The sequence below is a fragment of the Cetorhinus maximus genome, chromosome 24, assembly GCF_964194155.1.
Source record: "Cetorhinus maximus chromosome 24, sCetMax3.hap1.1, whole genome shotgun sequence".
Taxonomy (NCBI): domain Eukaryota; kingdom Metazoa; phylum Chordata; class Chondrichthyes; order Lamniformes; family Cetorhinidae; genus Cetorhinus; species Cetorhinus maximus.
Genome location: NC_135902.1, coordinates 6,144,014 through 6,164,123, shown reverse-complemented (window position 1 = coordinate 6,164,123; position 20,110 = coordinate 6,144,014). Strand labels below are relative to the sequence as shown.

The 20,110-nt window shown below is 41.6% G+C and overlaps 1 protein-coding gene across 1 annotated transcript in view; it reads left to right on the top strand.

Moving 5' to 3' along the window:
• tbcd (tubulin folding cofactor D) overlaps positions 1 to 20,110 on the top strand; it is a 270,699-nt gene that overhangs the window by 208,378 nt on the left and 42,211 nt on the right. Inside the window, exons 30-32 of the mRNA XM_078570695.1 lie at positions 13,936 to 14,019; positions 15,124 to 15,282; positions 17,279 to 17,417. Coding sequence (XP_078426821.1) covers positions 13,936 to 14,019; positions 15,124 to 15,282; positions 17,279 to 17,417 — 382 coding nt within the window. The remainder of the gene's footprint in view (positions 1 to 13,935; positions 14,020 to 15,123; positions 15,283 to 17,278; positions 17,418 to 20,110) is intronic.

Genomic DNA, 20,110 nt, shown 5'->3' with positions numbered 1-20,110 from the left:
GCGGTAAAGGTTGCGGGTTTGTAAGAATATCTAAGAATGCTTGGCAGGTTGATGCAGGACATCTTTTGTATGGTACACACTGCTGCCACTGTGCGCTGATGGTGGAGGGAATGAATGTTTAGGTTAGATGGGTCAAATGAGGTGCTTTGTCCTGGATGGTGTTGAGCTTCTTGAGTGTTGTTGGAACTCCGTTTATCCAATTGGAGAGTATTCCATCGCACTCCCGACTTGTGCCTTGTAGATTGTTGACAGGCTTTGGGGAGTTAGGTGAGTTACTTGCGTCAGAATTCCCGGCCTCTGACCTGCTCTTGTAGCCGCAATATTTATATGGCTAGCTCAGTACAGTTTCTGGCCAATGGTAACCCTCCAAGCTGATGATGGTGGGGAATTCAGTGAGCTAATGCCATTGAATGTCATGGGGAGATGGTTAGATTCTCTCTTGTTGGAGATGATTATTGCCTGGCACTTGTGTAACATGAATGTTACTTGGCACTTATCAGCCAAAGCTAAAATATTGTCCAGGTCTTGCTGCATGTGGGCACAGATTGCTTCAGAATGTGAGGCATGCTGTACAATCACCAGAGGACATCCCCACTTCTGACCTTGTGATGAAGAGAAGGTTATTGATGAAGCAGCAGAAGATGGTTGTGTTTAGGACACTATCCTGAGGAATTCTTGCAGCTATATCTGGGACTGAGATGTTTGACCGCCAGCAACCACAACCTTCTTCCATTGTGCTAGGTATGACTCCAACCAGTGGAGAATTTTCCCACTGATTCCCATTGCCTTCAGTTTTGCTAGGGTTCCCTGATGCCATATTTGGGCAAATGGTGCCCTGATGTCAAGGGCAGTCACTCTCACCTCACCTCTGGAGTTCAGCTCTATTGTCCATGTTTGGAGCAAGGCTGTAATGAAGTTTGGAGCTGAGTGACCCACGGTAACCCAAACTGAACTTTAGTGAACGGGTTATTCTTGTGTAGGTGCAGCTTGATGGCACTGTCGAGAACACCTTTCACCACTTTGCTGTTGGTTGAAAGTAGAATGATGGGGCAGTAATTGGCTGGGTTGGATTTGTTCTGGTTTTTGTAGACAGGATATACGTGGGCAATTTTCCACATTGTCAGGTAGATGCCAGTGTTGTATCTTGTCTAGAGGGTAGCTACTTCTGGAGCACAAGTCTTCAGTCCTATTGCCAGAATATTGTCAGGGCCCATAGCCTTTGCAGTATCCAGTACCTTCAGCCATCTCTTGATATCATGAGGAGTGACTCAAATTGCTGAAGACCCTCATCTGTGATGCTGAGGACCTCAGGAGGAGGCTGAGATGGATCATTCATTTGGAACCCCTGGCTGAAGATGGTTGCAAATGATTCAGCCTTGTCTTTTGCACTGCCATGTTTAGCTCCCCCATCATTGAGGATGGGGATATTTGTGGAGCCTTCTCTGGTTTGTTGTTTAATTGCCCACAACTGGATGTGGCAGGACTGCAGAATTTTGGTCTGATCCATTGGTTGTGATCGCTTAGCTCTATGCTGCTTCCACTGTACAACATGTGTGTAGTCCTCTGTTGTAGCTTCACCGGGCTAGCACCTCATTTTTAGGTAAGATCATGACTCACCACTGAACGTAATGTACTAAGTTGTCTCACAGCACCTTTACAATTGTGTTGCATCTAGTGCCACACCAGAATGTATGGCGTTGGAGGTGTCATGCCTCAAAATTCATGAATAAGGCTGCTGAACACCTATAAGGCAAAATATCATTATTCACGCAATTTGATTGGATTCTTTCTCATTTATAGTCAATGAGGATTGAATAACACCTGAAAACCAAGTAATTATTTACTTCAATTTTTCTACAGAGCTTTCATTCATAAAACAACAAGTATCACAAAACTCCCCAGTCATTACTTGGCAGAAGTTCCCTTCTCTCATTCAGTATAACGTATACAGCTAAAAATAATACTTATATCAAAGGCACAAAACTGCAAAATTCTGGGGTGAATTACTCAAGTTGCACATTAACTTGGTTATCTAATGTTAGAGATACTTGCAGGAAGTTGCCCCCACCCGCCTTATATAATTCCCCTTCTGTGTAGGTTCTGAGGCTTGTTAGAAATTTCGCCTCAGTTTTGATGCTGAAAATTCCAAACTCTGAGGAAAATTAATTATGGGTATTGCATTCTAGAAGTTGTACCTTACATCCTAATCCTATAATAACCAGCATGCACCATGGTAACTGTGTCATTAAAATGAGAAAATTATTGTTTGATACACTAAATTCTTAAATTAAAAATCTAAGCTAATGGTGTTACTTGAGATTAAGGCCTTTTATATTACTGAGAGGGATTCATTTTGGGCTGGGGATAGAATTTCTGTGAAGAATCTTGAGCAGTGCTTCCCAAAATTTATCCTGCTGTAGCCCTATTTTGATGGCTGAAAATTGGTGCGACCCCAGAGTGAAAGTGGGGGCAGGGAGTGGGGAGTAAGATGGGGGAAAGAGAGTTGTTTACTGGTGGGGAGGTAGGGGTGGTGAAGGGTGGGGAGTTCAAAAAGGAGGGGTTAGAGACACAAAATCACAATTTACAACTTTCAGAGGAGCGAAGGTTTGTAGAAGAATAACCTAGGTACCTACCATTTTGTGCAGGCTCTGTTGGTGGCAGTCATTGGAGCTCATCGGCCACAGCAGCCAGCAAGAGAAAAAAAGTGTCAAGGGATCTCATAGCTGATCCCTGGACTGTTTCTCCTAAGCCTCTGCTCCATAGCTGTCATTGCTGCCTTGGAGCTCGCAGTTCCAATTACTCGTCCCACCGTTTTGGAACGTCTGGCTTTGATGCTGTCATTCAGCTAGATCTAGACCATGACAATTGGCCAGTTGTTGAGATGTTAATTGCTGAAGACTCAACAGTAGGAGAAACCAACAAATCTACAAGAATGGTCACTCCAGCTAGAATTACAAATGGAAATTAAGGAGGAGAGAAACTTTTATACTTATATTAATGGCAAAAATGTTTTGAAGATGTTGGAGGGAAAAATAAGCGATTAAACTGTGTGCATTTATTTAAGATGCTAGGCATAAGTACTAAAAATATTATACCATTCCGCATAATTAAGTTTTATAATTTTACCTGCTCAATCATGTGATGTATATGGGCAAACTCCATTAAATGTAGCCTTTGTTGGAACCAGGATGAACACCAGAAGCCATACTCCAGGAGGAAGGATAGAATTGGGGGCCTGGGAATGGATCTTGGACAATGCCACTGGAGTAAGGTTTCTGATGTTTATTATGGTTCCCCCATGGTTACGCCTTGAAGATCTGTGGTTGAAAATACGTCTGATACAGCATTGACACCAAGGTGGCAAACAGTCTGATTCAGTTTCAGAGTTGCCAGGGAGAAGATTGGAGTTGGTGGCTAGGGACCAGAGTTTGTGGTGGGGCTCAAAGACATACCACATAAGTAAGCCATTCCTTTTATCGTGCCCGTGATGGTTCTTTGAAAGCGCAGCCCAATTTTGTCCTGTTCCCCTGCTCTTTCTCCATAGCCCTGCAGTTTTGTTTTCCTTTTCAAGTATTCATCCAATTCCCTTTTGAAAATTACAATTGAATCTGTTTCCACCGCCCTTTCAGGCTGTACATTCAAGATCATCATAACTTGCTGCTATAAAAAAAAAAATCACCCTTCTCCTTTTGCCAATTACCTTGAATCTGTGTCCTCTGGTTATTGGCCCACTTGCCAGTAGGAACACTTTGTCCCTATTTACTCCATCAAAACACCTCATAATTTTGAACACTTCCATTTCATCTTCCCTTAATGTTTCCTACTGTAAGGAGAACAATCCCAGCTCACCTATCTGCATGACTAAAGTGCCGCAAGGGCAACAGATGGATGGGAACAGCACCACCTGCAAGTTCCCTTCCAAACCACATGCCATCCTGACTTGGAACTATATCACCGTTCCTTCATTGTTGCTGGGTCAGAATCCTGGAGCTCCCTCCCTAACAGCACTGTGGGCGTACTTACACCACATGGACTGCAGCGGTTCAAGAAGGCAGCTCACCACCACCTTCTCAAGAGCAGTTAGGGATGAGCAATAAATGCCGGCCTAGACAGCGACACCCTCACCCTGTGAAAGAATAATAAAATAAAATCCTGGTAATAATTCTGTAAGTGAGTGCATTATTAACCCATAATACTCCAGGTCATTGCTAGTATAATGGAAACTCGCTTTTGCAAAGCAATTTTGAATGCCGATTTGTATGTATAATATTGTGGAGGTTCTTGGGAATTCCATAAAACCGGCCTTTTGTCTGATTTGTTGAAGTAACCTTCAGACACTGTTATGATGGAAATAGGGTAAGTAATATGATTTGCATTTTACCTTCCTGCATGTTCCTTGGACTGATTGTGTACAATAGCTCATCGATACTGCACTGTTTAATGCTGCCTGGTGGTCTAACTGATGTTTGATGTTATAGCAGCACTATTTGTGCTGCCTGTTGCATTCTTATCAGTGTGCATGGAGTAGTTTCAGATTTGAATTTCCACTGCAAAATTAAAATCCATTGATTCTCGTATTTTGACCCTTAATGAATAGAGTTTTCCTTTTCTCTTCCTTGCAAGCTTTAAGCCACAGAATGTTTTAAGATGGTTAAGCTAGTGTAAAATTTGAGGAAATGTGCAATTCCTTGATGTTGTAGCATGCAGGTGTGCCCATATAAATTCCTCACAGCATGTTCCTGTGTAGGTGGCAAGCCTTTCACTCAGGTTACTGTCTTAGTTGTCACCTATAGGCGGGAGAAGCAAAAAACACCTGCCAGTTCTATTGAAGGTGGAATCAAGAGCCAATACCCAGCAATCTCATCCAGTACTGGTTGAAACTGGAAAGCAAGTCTCCAATTTATTATGCTCACTCAGTGAGGCTACTGGTACAACAAGAGTCTAAAAAAGAAAAATATAATTGTGTTGGAGGCAGTTCAGAGGAGGTTTACTAGATCGATAGCTGGAATGAGCAGGTTGTATAAGAGGATAGGTTGGACAGGCTGGGTTTGTTTCCACTGGAGTTTAGAAGAGCAAGGTGTAACTCGATTGAAGGATATAAGATCCTGAGCGGTCTTGACAAGGTGGACGTGGAAAGGATGTTTCGTCTTGTGGGTGACACCAGAACTATGGGGGCACTGTTTGAAAATTAGAGGCCGCCCTTATAGGACAGAGATGAGGAGAAATGTTTTCTGAGGGTTGTGCAACTTTGGAACTGTGCCTCAGAAGGCAGTGGAAGCGGGGCCACTGAATATTTTTAAGGCAGAGGTAGATAGATTCTTGTTAGGTAAGGGAATCAAAGGTTATCAGGGGTAGATGGGAATGTGGAACTCAATGCAAACAGATCAGCCATGATCTTATTGAATGGCAGAGCAGTCTTGAGGGGCCAAATGGCCTACTTCTAATCCATTTTGTATGTTCGTATATAGCCTTTAAATCATTTCAGGGGTTCCTTGCTGTCTTATCTTTGGGAGTGGCGATCACTGGTATATTTGATACAATCCTCAGAATGAAAATAAGGAAATCCTAACATGGAGCTGAATTAATTTACAGGATTAAAATTGGGCAGCCATCTTTGAACAGTCAAAATCAAAGCCCTTTCCATTGAACATCTGTGAGAGATGTACAGAACAGCATCTTGAACAAGTCAAACTTCTTACAAAACTGTCTAAGGATTCAGGGTCATCGTGCCAACATCTCTTAGGAATAAGGCAAGGAAAGCTTGTGCCAAGTCCGATCTCTAGAGTGACCAAACTTCATTCAGAATGTTCCTAGATTAGATATTGAACCTTGTTCAAGCCTTCTGTGCTGGTGCGCTGCCATGTTTGTATCAAAACAGACAACTAGATTGCCACAGTGAAAAACAACATGCTGGGTGAGATTGCTAGATATTAGTTCTTGATTTCATTTTCAAAAGAACTGGTAGGTAAACCACTTTTGTGGTTTTTGCTCCGCCTCCCTTTACACACATCTTTCTTTTCATCTTTGTACACCAGTAACTATGGGAAGTGAAGGTGGGTGGGCGCATTTGGAATCCTTCATTGCTTATACAGTTTTTGGTTCTCAAATCTGCTCCCAGCCAGAAAAGATCTACTATCTTGGAATGGAAGTGATTATTGACGTCAGAAGCAGTTTGCTCCATAATTGAGCTTTGATATTGAACAATATTAAACAGCAAATGACAAAGCTACTTTATGATTTTAGGGTCAGGAAGAGACTCAGAATTAGGGTTTCATTATTTCAGGATTCTTATAGTAACTGCAGCTGAATTCCTCGTGCATTTTGCCTTCAAATACTTGCAGGAGGGGGACTTCTCCTTTGCTGAAAAACAGCTGAATCACTGTTTTCCGTTGTAATAAATGTCCTACTAGTGAAATAATAGCTTCAAAATATGTGACTTCCGAGAGTGAGATTTTTTCCCCCCTCAAGTTATTAAATGCAAGGGAAAAGGGATATTTTTTCTTCATTACTTCATTAAGAAAAATACATACATCTTGTGTTTTTCCAGAAGACCACAACTTTCTCATTTTCAATGCTACACAGTGACAGTGTCAGGTTTTACTATTAGAAGAATTGAATTGGGATGGAATTTTTATAGGTCACGCGAAGAGCAGAGATTACGTGATTTAATTTGAGCCTGTTTTACAATTAGCAGAAGATGTGATCCGTTGTAACCATATTTATATTAAAATTGCTGTTTATGGCATAGTAGCACCATCCGCTGGCACGAAGTGGCATTCGTGATTTATAGAACTATTCCTAGCTCTTGGTTAAAATGCATTAAATAACATGGCTCAGCTGGTTAAAGCAGTAAGAAGTGAAACAGTACAGATCAGAATGGCTCATCTTTGGCCTACACATCTGAGCAATCATACATGTGTTCACTCGTGCTCTCTGACTTCCTGGTTCATTTGCTTGCTCTCTCCATGAATCATTTTTCATTTAAAGTGGACAGAGCAGATGGACAAGCCGTGGACATTTACAGGGCCAGAATTCAGGATTTATTTGACGACTTCTGTCATTCTACAGTATTTACTGCTCCATTATTATGATCTCTGCTTCATTCGGTGCTTCCTCATCGAGCTAGCTGTTGCCCTGGGCATGCATGGATCTGTGAAGATGCTTGCGACAGGTGGATTGATAACAACATATTGTGTAGCTCTTTGCTCCTGGCCACCAACTGTTTTTGTCTCCACTTGGGAAGAATATATTACAGAAGGAGGAAAGGGAATGTTATTAAAATGGCTTCAGGATGGAATGTTTTGTAACGCAGATAAGGAGTCAATATATTGTGCGACATGTGAGTGCAGCAAAATATATTTGTTACTGCACAAGCCAAAAATGCTGAGGGCCAACTCATCAAATCTTGACATCTTTCAAATTAGTAGGTCCCTGCTGATATGTGCTCCTGATGGCTGTGAGTAGTCTGTTGCTGAAAACCCACATCTGAAGTTATCAATTGTCAAATCACCCATGTAGTCACCCTATGGCATGTCGAAGGAAGCTTGGTGAACTGCTGCAGTACATCTTGTATATGGTACACATTAGTACCACGATGCACCGATAGTGGAGAGAGAGGTTGTTTAATGTGGTGGATCGGGTGCTGATCAAGCAGGTTGTTTTGTTGTGGATGGTGTTGTGCTTCTTGAGTGTTGTTGAAGCTGTACTCATCCAGGCAACTGGAGATTATTCCATCATCCTCCTGACTTGTGCCTGGTGGTTGGTGGACAGTCTTTGGGGAGTCAGAAATTAGTTACTTGCTGCAAAATTCCCAGCCCCTGACCTGCTATGGTAGCCACAGTATTTATGTAGCTATACTTAAGTTTCTGGTCTATGGTAACCTCCAGAATGTTGATAATGGGGGATTTAATGATGGAAATGCTGTTGAATGTCAAGGGGAGATAGGGAGATTCTCTCTTGTTGGAGATGGTCATTGCCTGGCACTTGTGTGGCACAAATGTTACTTGCCATGTATCAGCCCAAGCCTGAATGTTGTCCAGGTCTTGCTGCAAATGGACACGGACTGCTTCAGTGTCTGAAGTGTCGCAAATGGTACAAGCAGGGAGGGAAATCAGATGGATGGTTGTTCACTGCCACTTTTATGTGCTTCATGATATTGTGTCACTGGCAAATACCTGAATGCCTGCAGATCCTTTTGGTCAGATCAATGGGTAGATCAGCGAAAGGGAGAAAGTTGTAATTTTTGTAACTTCATGCTTCCCATTTGGATAAGTGCGTAAAGTGGTGGAAAAGGTTTGCAGTCTGATTAACCATCTGACAGGTGGTGACGTAAATGCCCCTTACATGGCAGTTATCATCTTTGTATCGGCCTAAAGGTGTTTAGTCATATGTGGCAGAGGCCCAAGTATGCTGCTGGATGTCAACCCAGAATTCAGAGTCAGAGCTCTGGTCTTTACTTACCCGGGACTGTCAGCACCTTCTGACTCCAAGGTGGCGACGCTTCCATTAAACCAAAGGCTTGCTCAAGGGAAAAAGCAATATCATTATTTAAGAAGACAAAGAAATTGTATTGAGGTTTGTTGCTATGGTGGATATATAAAATCAATAATCTCAAATGCATTGCTGGCATGTGTTTATAACATTCTGATTATGACCCTAAATATATAATCCCCAGTGGCTTGAAGTGCAGAGAGATGTTTTTGACCTGTCATTTTGACCATCTCCACTGGATTGACAAGTTACTATAGATTGGAAAGGTGGGAAAATGTTGCCTATTGTTCCTACTCCTTAAAACTTTTTTTATTGCCATCGAGCAGCCTTTGTCAAAATAAGCATGTGAATGCTGAGTAAGGAGAGGATCAGAGGATCAGGCTGGGTTGTGGCATTAATTGCTTCATAACCTGCAAGCTTACACAAGGTGGTCAGTTAAGGAACTGTAATTCAATGTGAGTCACCATTCCTAACAGAAGGAGAATAAGATACAAAACCGCCCTTATTGCTGAGTTGGTAATATGTAAATAAATCTATTTAAGATTTATACTTAGATTTTCCAACTGGCTTGATAGAGGTCTTTAAAATTATGAAGGCATTCAGGGGAGTAGATGTAGAGAAGATGTTTTCACCTGTGGGAAGTTCAAAACTAGGAGCCATGAATATAAGACAAACACTAATAAATTCAGTAATTATTTTGGGGAATAGTAGTGAAAATGTGGAACTTGCTACCACATGGAGTGGCACATGGAGTGGTTGAGGTGAATGTCATCTTTTTTTAAAATTGTTCGTGGGGTGGGCGTTGCTGACTAGACCAGCATTTATTGTCTATCCCTAATTGCCCATTTAAGAGTCAACCACATTGCTGTAGGCCTGGAGTCACATGTAGTGCCAGATCAAGTAAGGACAGCAAATTTCCTTCCCCTAAGGACATTAGTGAACCAGATGGGTTTTTACGACAATCGGCAATGGGTTCATCAATCATCAGACTTCTTAATTTTTTTTTTATTGAATTCACCATCTGCTGTGGTAGGATTTGAACCCAGGTCCCCAAAGCATTATACGGGCCTCTGGATTACCAGTCCAGGGACAACACCACTATGCCACCACCTTGCCCTAAATGCATTTAAAGGGAAGCTTGATAAGTACATGAGGAAGAAAGGAATAGAAGGATATATTGATTGGATGAGATGAAGTAAGGAAGCTCATTTGAGACATAAACACTGGCATGGTCTTATTTGGCTGAATGAACTGTTTTTTTTTGCTATACATTAATAAACTCATTATAGTCTGTGTTCCTCATTATTTACTATTGTTCCAAGTTTTGTGTCACCTGCAGATTTTGGAATTGTGCCTTCTGCTCCCAAGTTCAGGTCATTAACTTATAGCAAAAACAGCAGTGGTTCTAAAACAGCCATTCACTGCAACAGCTTTCTATCCATTTGCCAACATTTATTACCCATCCCTAGTTACCTTTGAGAAGATGGTTGTGAGTTGACTTCTTGAACCGCTGCAGTACATGTGGTGTAGGTACACCCACAGTGCTGTTAGCAAGGGAGTTCCTGGATTTTGACCCAACAACAATGAAGGAACGGCGATATATTTCCAAAACAGAATGGCGTGTGACTTGGACGGGACTTGCAGGTGGTGATATTCCTGTGCATCTGCTGCCCTTGTCCTTCTAGGTGCTAGAGGTTGTGGGTTTAGGAGGTCGCTTTCCAAGGTGAGTTGCTGCAGTGCATCTTGCATTGGTGGTGGAGGGAGTGAATGTTGAAGGTGATGGATGGGGTGCCAGTCAAGCAGGCTGCTTTGTCCTGCATGGTGTTCAGCTTCTTGAGTGTTGTTGGAGCTGCACTGATCCATGCAAGCAGAGAGTATTCCATTGCCCTCTTGACTCCTGCCTTGTAGACGATGGACAGGCTTTGGGGAGTCGGGAGGTGAGTTACTCACTACAGAATTCCCAGCTTCTGACCTGCTCTTGTAGCCACAGTATTTATATGGCTGGTCCAGTTCAGATTCTTGTCAGTGGTAACCCCAAGGACATTGATAGTGGGTGATTCAGCAAGGGTGATGCCATTGAATGTCATGGGGAGATGGTTGGATTCTCTCTTGTTAGAAGTGGTCATTGCATGGCACTTGTGTGGTGCCAATGTTATTTTCCACTTATCAGCCTAAACCTGAATGTTGTCCAGGTCTTGTTGTATATGGACACAGGCTGCTTCAGTATCTGAGGAGTTGCGAATGGTGCTGAACATTGTGCAGTCATCAGTGAACATACCCCATTCTGACTTTATGATGGAGGGAAGATCTTGATGAAGCAGCAGAAGGAGTTTGGGTCTTGGACACTACCCTGAGAAACTTCTGCAGTGATGCCCAGGGACTGAGATGATTGACCTCCAACAATCACAACCATCTTCCTTTGTGCTAGGCATGACTCCAATCACTGGAGAGTTTTCCTCCTGTTTCCCATTGACCCCAGTTTTGCTTTGGCTTCTTGGGGCCACACACATTCAAATGGGTGTGCCTTAATGTCAAGGGCAGTCACTCTCACCTCTAGAATTCAGCTCTTTTGTTCATGTTTGAACCAAGAGGTCAGGAACTGATTGGCCCTGGTAGAACCCAAACTGGGCGCCTGTGAACATGTTACTGCTGAATAAGTACTGCTTGATAGCACTGTCCATGACCCCTTCCATCACTTTGCTGATGATAGAGAGTAGACCGATGGGGTGGTAATTAGCGAGATTGCATGTTTCCTGCTATTGGTGGACAGGACATATCTGGGCAATTTTCCACATTGCTGCTTAGATGCGAATGTTATAGCTGTACTGGAACAGCTTAGCTAGGGGTGTGGCTAGTTCTGGAGCACAAGTCTTCGATACTATTGCCAGAACATTGTCATGGCCCATAACCTTTGCAGTACCCAGTGCCCTCAGCTGTTTCTTGTTATTACATGGAGTGAATTGAATTGGCTAAAGACTGGCATCTGTGATACTGGGGATCTCAGGAGGAGGCCAAGATGGATCATCCACTTGGTAATTCTAGCTGAAGATGGTTGCAAATGCTTCAGACTTATCTTTTGCACTTATGTGCTTGGCTCCCCCATTATTGAGGATGGAGATATTTGTGGAGACACCACCTCCAGTGAGTTGTTTAATTGTCCACTGCTGTTCACGACTGGATGTGGCAGGACTGCAGAGCTTAGATCTGATCCATTGGTTGTGATATCGCTTAGCTCTGCCTATCGCATGCTGCTTCTGCTGTTTGGCATACTTGCAAGTAGTCCTATGTCTTGGCTTCACCAGGTTGACACCTCATTTTTAGGTCTGCTTCTGGCATGCCCATCTGCACCCTTCATTGAACCTGGGTTGATCCCCCAGCTTGATGGTAATGGTAGAGTGGGGTTATGCAATCCATGAGGTTACAGATTGTGGTTGAATGCAATTCTGCTGCTGCTGCTGGTGGCCCACAGAGCTTCATGGATGCCCAGTTTTGAGTTGCTAGATATGTTCGAAATCTACCCCATTTAGCACGGTAGTAGTGCTACACAACATGGAGGGTATCCTTGATGTGAAGAGGGCCTTCATCTCCAGAAGGACTGTGTACTGGTCACATCCACCAATACTGTCATGGAGAGATGTGTTTGTGACAGATAGATTGGTGAGAACGAGGTAAAGTAGGTTTTTCCCTCTTGTTGGTTCCCTCACCACCTGCCACAGACCTAGTTTAGAGCTATGTCCTTAAGGACTCGGCCCACTCAGTCAGTAGTGGTACTGCCGAGCCACTCTTGGCGATGGACATTTAAGTCCCTTACTCAGAGTACATTCTGTGCTCTTTCCACCCTCAGTGCTTCTTCCAATTGGTGTTCCATGTGGAGGAGTATTGATTCTTAAGCTGAAGGGGATGCGTAGGTGGTAATTAGTAGGAGGTTTCCTTGCCCATATTTGACCTGATGCGCAAGACTTCATGGAGTCTGGAATGTTGTGGACTCGCAGGGAACCTCCCTCCCTACTGTATACCACTGTGTCACCACCTCTGGTGGATCTGCCCTAATTGTGGGACAGGATATATCCAGGAATGGTGATGTCTAGGACATTGTCATACTCACAAAACCATACCTTACAGACAATGTCAGGCTGTCATCTTGACTAGTCTATGAGACAGCTCTCCCAATTTTGGCACAAGTCCCCAGATGTTAGTTAGGAAGACTTTGCAAGGCTGACATGTCTGGATGTGCCATTGTCGTTTCTGACTCCTAGGTCGATGCTGGGGTGGGGGGAGGGGGGGACGGGGTCTAACAAATTTCATTCCTTTTTGACATTTTCTGTAATGGTTTGTTACAACTGAGTGGCTCGCTAGGCCATTTCAAAGGCCATTTAAGAATCGACCAGATTGCTGTGAGCCTGGAGTCACATATAGGCCACACCATGTAAGGATGGCAGATTTCCTACCCTAAAGGATGTTAATGAACCACATGGTTTTCACGATAATTGACAATGGTTTCATGGTCACTGAGACTAGCTTTTAATTCCAGATTTATTAATTGAACTTAAATTCCACCAGCTGCCGTGGTAGGATTTGAACCCTGAGAGTGAAAAAGAATTTACTGGAATTAACTATTTAAAAAGATAGTTTGAATAAACAGCTTTCGATCACTATTAAGATGGATAACTACACTTTTGCTCTTTCCTTTGGTGAGAGAAAGTAGGTGATGCTCAGGTATCTAAATTAATTGAGTATGGATAGGGTAGAAGCATCTTCTCAAGAAAAATGCACCAAAAATAGTTTTTAAGGAAATAAAAATCCTCTTAGGACAGCATTGCCTCAGAAATTATGGAGAATAATTCTGGCGCCTTCAACAATAGTATCCTCCTTTAGCCTCATCGTATACACTTTTATTTTGTCTAATACATGAAAGATATTTGGGTAAAACCTCTTGTTCCACTGTAGTTTGTGTATTACATAGGAACGTAGGAAGTAGGAGTAGGCTAGTCGGTCCCTCGAGCCTGTTCTGGCACCGTTCAACGAGATCATGGCTGATCTTCTACCTCAATGCCATTTTCCCACACTATCCCCATATCCCTTGATATCTTTAATAAATAGAAATCTATCCATCTCTGTCTTGAACAAACCCACTGACTGAGACTCCACAGCCCTCTGGGGTAGAGAATCCCAAAGATTCACTATCCTCTGAGTGAAGAAATTCTTCCTCATCTCGGTCCTAAATGGCCTCTCTTATCACCTGTCAGAAGTGTACATTTGGGGCTGTTACTGAATTTGTTAACCTTTTTGAGCCTGTGTCTTTCAGTGGTCCACTTCACTAGATTTTTCGTACTTGGACATATTATCTGTTCGACAAAATTCACCATGACACAATTAGTTTGGTCTGAGATAAGCAAAATATTACTGTGAGCTCAGTACCAATTATTGTTTTCTAATTATCAACAGGGTACGAGAAGCTGCCATGACAAGTTTGATGGAATTAACGATACTCCTGGTGCAGACCCACCCTCAGCTTATCTCTCCTGATAAGTGAGTATAAAATACTTCACTTGTCCCAGTTGTAATTTTAGTTTGTCATGAGGTTACTTATCCTCGTTATTAGCTACAAGGTGTTAGGCTCTTAATATAACCTGTACATTAATGATCCTATACATTAGTGAGAGGCATTTAATAGGTAAAAGTTATTACATGCATTATTTTTACTTTCTTGTGAATTCGCCCTGTCTTCCAACCATCTGCACTTGACATCTTTGGTGTAGAAAGGGTATGCAGTTTATCCATAGTCAGGTCGCCAGCTATGTACCTTGTATTGACTCTGTAAAAGGTGTTAGGTGCGACCATCCCTTTTCATTTCCTAGTGAAATTGTGCACTGATGAGTTCAAAAGCCTGGGACCGGGCCTCAAGCTAACTGCATTGGACAGTGCGGTCACAATTAATAACTCCGAGCATTCATTTTAGTTTTCAGCTGTGTCATAGATTCTGACAACCAGGAAGGTAGATGTGGAAACTTTTGCTGTGTGTAAGTTGGCTGCTACATTTTGAAATTATAGCAGTGACTACACTTCAACATATTGGCTGTGAAGTGCTTTGGGGCATCCTGAGATAGTGAAAGGCTCCATATAGATGCAAGTCTGCAAGCTTATCTGCCTTTCTTGCCTTGTATTTACATAGTGCTGTTCATGACTTCAAGTTGAATGCTTTACATTTTCTTGTTCAGGCAGTCCCTTGGGATCGAGGATGACTTGCTCCCAGTTCGAGAGGTTCTGAAATGTCTGACAAGTCAATTGTGTGATCTGCAGACTCTGCCACATGTGGGGCAGGTGGTGCTTGAAGAGTTGGGTAGATGGGTTGTTTGGAAGTTTGTGCGCTCCCTCCCAATGCCTCGACTTCGCCTCGGCACATTCCCAATGAAGTCTCTTGATGTGTATGGTGCCTTTCCAAATGAGCATTTTCCAGTCAATTACATACTTTGGAAGTGTAGTCACTGCTGTAATGTAAGAACTGTGGCAGCCAATTTGCACAAAGTAATTTGATAGTGACCAGATAATCTGTTTTTGTGATGCTGGTTAATCTTTTAAGATTTAGAACTATAGAATTCTGTATCATTGACGCTGCTTCCTACTTCTGCACAGTTGCAGACAAATGATGTGCTACATGGCTCAACTGTCAGCTGAGAAGATCGATCGATTCCGAGCACATGCTGGCTCAGTTTTTCTTCGAATCCTACACTTCGATAACCCTGCAGTTCCACATATTCCACACCGGGAGGAGCTAGAGAATATATTTCCACGGTGAGTTATTAAATGGCCCAGACTTTTCCTCATCATTTTACCTTATGAAGGTAAAAAAAAAAATTTTTTCACTGAAATCCATTTTAAAATGTGTGTTAAAGGTTGGCGCACTGGATTTAGCAATAAGGTTTCAAGGCATAAACAAACAAAAGCAGCCCATGCTGAATTAGGTGCTGTAAAATGTTCCGTTAAACTTTCAATTTAAAACACGTTTGTTGAGGAAAAAGAACTTTAAGAGTGAGGGGAGCATGTTGAGCCTGATGATTGGGGCTGGGGAAGGCTGGAAGCACAGATGGAGAGTTATGAATGAAGGGAGATACACACCAAACAAAGTGGATATTGGAGAGCTCCCAAGACAACAAATGTAGTGACGGAGAAAGGGCTAGCAAGGGTGGCACAGAAGACTGCAGTAATCTGGAGTTGGAGAAGCTGATGCTAAAAATAAAATGTCCAACTGCTTTATCCCTAAATTTGATTGTTAAACCTGTCATAGTTATTTAGAGAAACAAAGTAACAAGGTATTAGGAATGTATCAGTGAAAACATGTTATACTACAACTACAAACCAACATTAGTACAAGATAATTATTGTAGAAAATAAAGAGTTCAGTTTAGTTTAACAAGCACGTTACTGGTAACTCACTAATTTAAACCTCTAACTGGAGTTAAATGGGGTTGCTTAGTGATTTTGTGTGAATATGTCAGAATGAAAAGTTGATAGAGACCTTTTACACCAGCTTGTTACCTGACTGAATGATTTGACGTCAGGGTAATTTGATCCACTTGTAATATTATCAGCTTCTTAATCCAGACATTGAGTAATTCCCTTAATGTCAAACTTTTTTTTGATTGATTTTAAAGCCAAAGTTTCTCCAGGATCTGGAATTTATTGCATCTAACACGACCATAGCACTAACACTGGCAAAGTGGCATGTGGATGGTACAAAGTGATTCCTTCTCTTTCAATCACAAGTAAAGATTTGAAATGCCAAAAAATCTACCTTCAGCTTGGTGCAGCCACCTGTTATTTAAGTGACTTTGCAGCTATGCAACAGGAGTGGACAGAAAAGTATTAGGATAGAAAGGAACAGGAGTAGGCCATTCAGCCCTCAAGTCTGTTCTGCCACTCAGTTAGATCAAGGCTTGGTTCCATAACCCTTAATAACTGTAACCCTTCATACCCTTGTCTAATAAAAATCTACCAGTTGCAGTTTTGAAATTTTCAATTGAGCTGGCCTGAACAGCTTTTTGGGGCAGAATCTTCCAGATTTCCACTGCCATTTGTGTGAAGACGTGTTTCCTAATATTACCTCTAATTTTAAGGTTACGCTCCCTTGACTGGACTACCCGGTTAGAAGAAATAGTTTCTGCCGGCCCAACCAACTCCTTTAATCATCTTAAACACCTCAGTTAGATCATTTCTTAATCCCCTATACACAAGGGAATATAAACCCTAGTCCGTGCAACTCGTTCTCATAATTTGACCTTTTTAGTTCTAGCATTGTTCTGGGGGATCTGCGTTGCACTCCCTCCAAGACACATTAGCCCTCAGGTGTGGCACCCAGAACTGAACGCACTACACTTAAGTGAGATCTAACCAGGACCATATCTTAGTACAACATAACTACCACCCCTTTGTATTTCAGCCCTCTTTGAAATAAAGGCCAACATTCTATTTGCCTTTTAAATTATTTTTGTACCTGGCCTTCTCACCATTGAAAAAATACACTATCTGTTTTGGGTCCCAAAGTGAATGCCTTCACACTTTCCCAAATGCCAAAAGAAACCAGATTTTACCTAACTTGCTTCAAATAAAAGTGTTACAAATTTAGGCATGTGCATTCTACTTCCTCAAAAATATATATATTTTTTGTCATAACCCATGATGTTGTGTTGTGTAGGTCTAATGTAAGCTAAAATAATATTGGTATGGTTTAACTTATTCCTGTGCCTTATATAGAATAAAAATAGTTCATGGTTTTATTCTTTCATTCCAGATCAGAATTTGAAACCCTGAACTGGAGTGCACCCTCTCAAGCCTTTCCTCCTATCACAAAACTTTTAGGGCTTCCAATTTACCAGTACCGTGTTTTGCTGGGTCTCACTGTGTCAGTAGGAGGACTTACTGAATCTACGGTATGTAAAAGCATATAATATCATCATTATCAGAGTTAGAAACTCTCATTGACTAATGCCAAAGTTTACAAATAACCTGTAGAGCACTGAAAACACAAGATATACTGAGAGAGGAAGTAGATTATTAAGAGAAACAACTAAGACTGCCAGTTAACGTTTTCATTAAACCTCCTCGGTGAATCAGTGGAATTCCAGAAAGTATTTGCTAAAATGTGCTACAGAATAGCTGTGCAAAGGGAAAAGAAACTGTCGCTAAATGATTCAGTTTTCAGAATCTGTGTATCTGTAGTGTACAGACTATAGACAGAAGAGAAGACATCACAACAGTACTAGTATTAAGTAATCTTTGTCATGGCATAATGGCTTTTTGAACACTGATCATGTTGTCTGTGAATATCAGGAGGTAATAAAACAGAAGCAGCCTGGAAATGCACAGTCACACTCAGCATTTTAGGAAAGCTGTGTTTTTTTCTAAAACTGAGAGGAGTTGCTGGGTGAGAGTCAATGGGTGGAGGGGGTTTAGGAAGCGGAGTGAGTGTGTGGCGGGGGGAGAGGGGTTGATTGCAATGTGTGCGTAAGGTGGGTGGGAGGAGAGGAGGACCAAGTCTGTCACCAGAGAATATGGCGAGCTTGACTGAAACCTATGAGTCCAGAAAATAATATTTTTTCAAAGTACTTTAAAACCACAGCTTTTCATATTTTTCCGATGTATTATATGTTGATCCATAATACGCAAACTTTATATACTGATGTTGCTAGGCTGCTTTATTGCTGTTTTATTTTTGCTAGTGCCTGGGGTCATTTTAATTTTCAAGAGTTTTTTTCATATATCTATTTGTCCATGGAATGTAGGCTCAGCTGGCAGGGTCAGCATATGTTGCCCACCCCTGATTGCCATTGAGAAAGTGGTGGTGAGTTAAGATGGGATCATATTTGTAAATAGTTTGCAAAGCTCTACCTTAGTCCTTTGCTTCGCTTCACATGTACACAATCCAGCAAGGTTATGTTCTGTCGTTAGTATGGACTTCATCCTGTATGACATGTAGTTACTTGATTGAACGCTGAAATGCTTCTGTTGATGCTGGTGATTTGAGACAAAAGCATTGGTCCACAGTCTTAATGGTAATAGGAGGTAACGGGAGAACCACTGTTTCTACCCACTTGAAGTCTAATAATTTCGCCCATTTGAAGTGGTCTAGAAACATTTGCACTTCACTATAGATCATAAAAAGTGCTATAATTACATGATTCCTTGTCACAAATTTTCAGATCTTTTTTGTCTTCGGTCACTCACCCCGATATGTAAATTTGGAGTGAAGTATATCGCATTGCGTGACTGTTTTGTCAACTCCTTGTTGTAACAGTTGCAAAAGTATGTTCTTTTTCCTTTTTCTTCCCATTTACCTTGATTGCTCGCTGGGATATGGTTCCATAGTTGTTGGTCATCCTCAGGTTCCTCACCACAGTGATGATGCATGTTGCCTGTCCCTTCAACTGTTTGAGACTGCTGTCACCTGATACACTGGTATGGGTCACGGGTTTCTCACCTGGAGTGGAAAATATGACTCATTTTCCGCCCCACTCCATGTTCAAGGGTACTGAGACAAATTGTAGTGCCCAACTACCCTGCCTGAGAGCTACTAACTCAGCACAGATTGAGGATCAAACCTATGACCTTCCAAGGCTGTGTGGCTGAGGTACTGATTGCCTTAACCCATTGCAAGGTCAGGTGTCCAATACTAAAAAGCAAATGTGTTTTAAATTAAAGTTAAAACTGAACTGTTGGCTGACATTTCACTGTGAATCTTTTGAACTGAAAAATGTTGCTAACTGTATTTCCTTATGGATAGTAGGATATCGTTGGTGGATTGTAGCATTTTGGGTAATTTTCTGTTAGCCTCAAAACCTTGTTTGTAGAATTTGATCATTTTTCATATTTTTGCCTTTGACTGTATGACATGGTTTAATCCCATCCCCAATAACTGTTTCACAATATTTATTTTACAGTTGTAATTATAGCTGATTCCCGGGTGTAATGAAGCCATGTTGAAATTATTATAAGAAAGTTCAATTCCAGAAAATTGATATAAACCATGACTATTGAATTGAGTAGGACAGTACAATACTCAGATTATTACATGAACAAATATCCTCCCCACACATTTTTTAAGGGATTACACTAGAGTTTGAATATGGCCATTCTGGTAAATTGTTACAGATGTGACATTATCGAACAGGCGCCTTTTCACTTGCAGAAAAAGCAACCCAGACCTCAATTTAAAACAACATTCCATCACATTTGGGCAAAAGCTACTAGAATAGTTACATGAACATTTTGAACTAAATTAAAGCTTTCTATTTAAGCAGATATGAGAACTTTTTCAATCAAAATTAACGTAGTTACAGAGTTTTTTTCTTCGACGATATTCAGTTTACCTTTATTGTGGTGTGAGAATTTCAAACTGATTTTCTTCAGTCTGTTTTTTTAAACTCTTTGCCATGATTGTCACTGCAGACTTGAAGGCTCAGTTGCAGTTAGAACTAGACATTGGTCTTTTGCCACGTTCAAAGTTGACCAGCTGCCTCTTGGTGCAGTTGAAGCAGTTTCGATACTATTGAGCAAACCAGAAACAGTTTAGCGTCCCTATAGTGACAACATTTGTGAAGGTGGACATGCTTGAAAAGTTTTAATT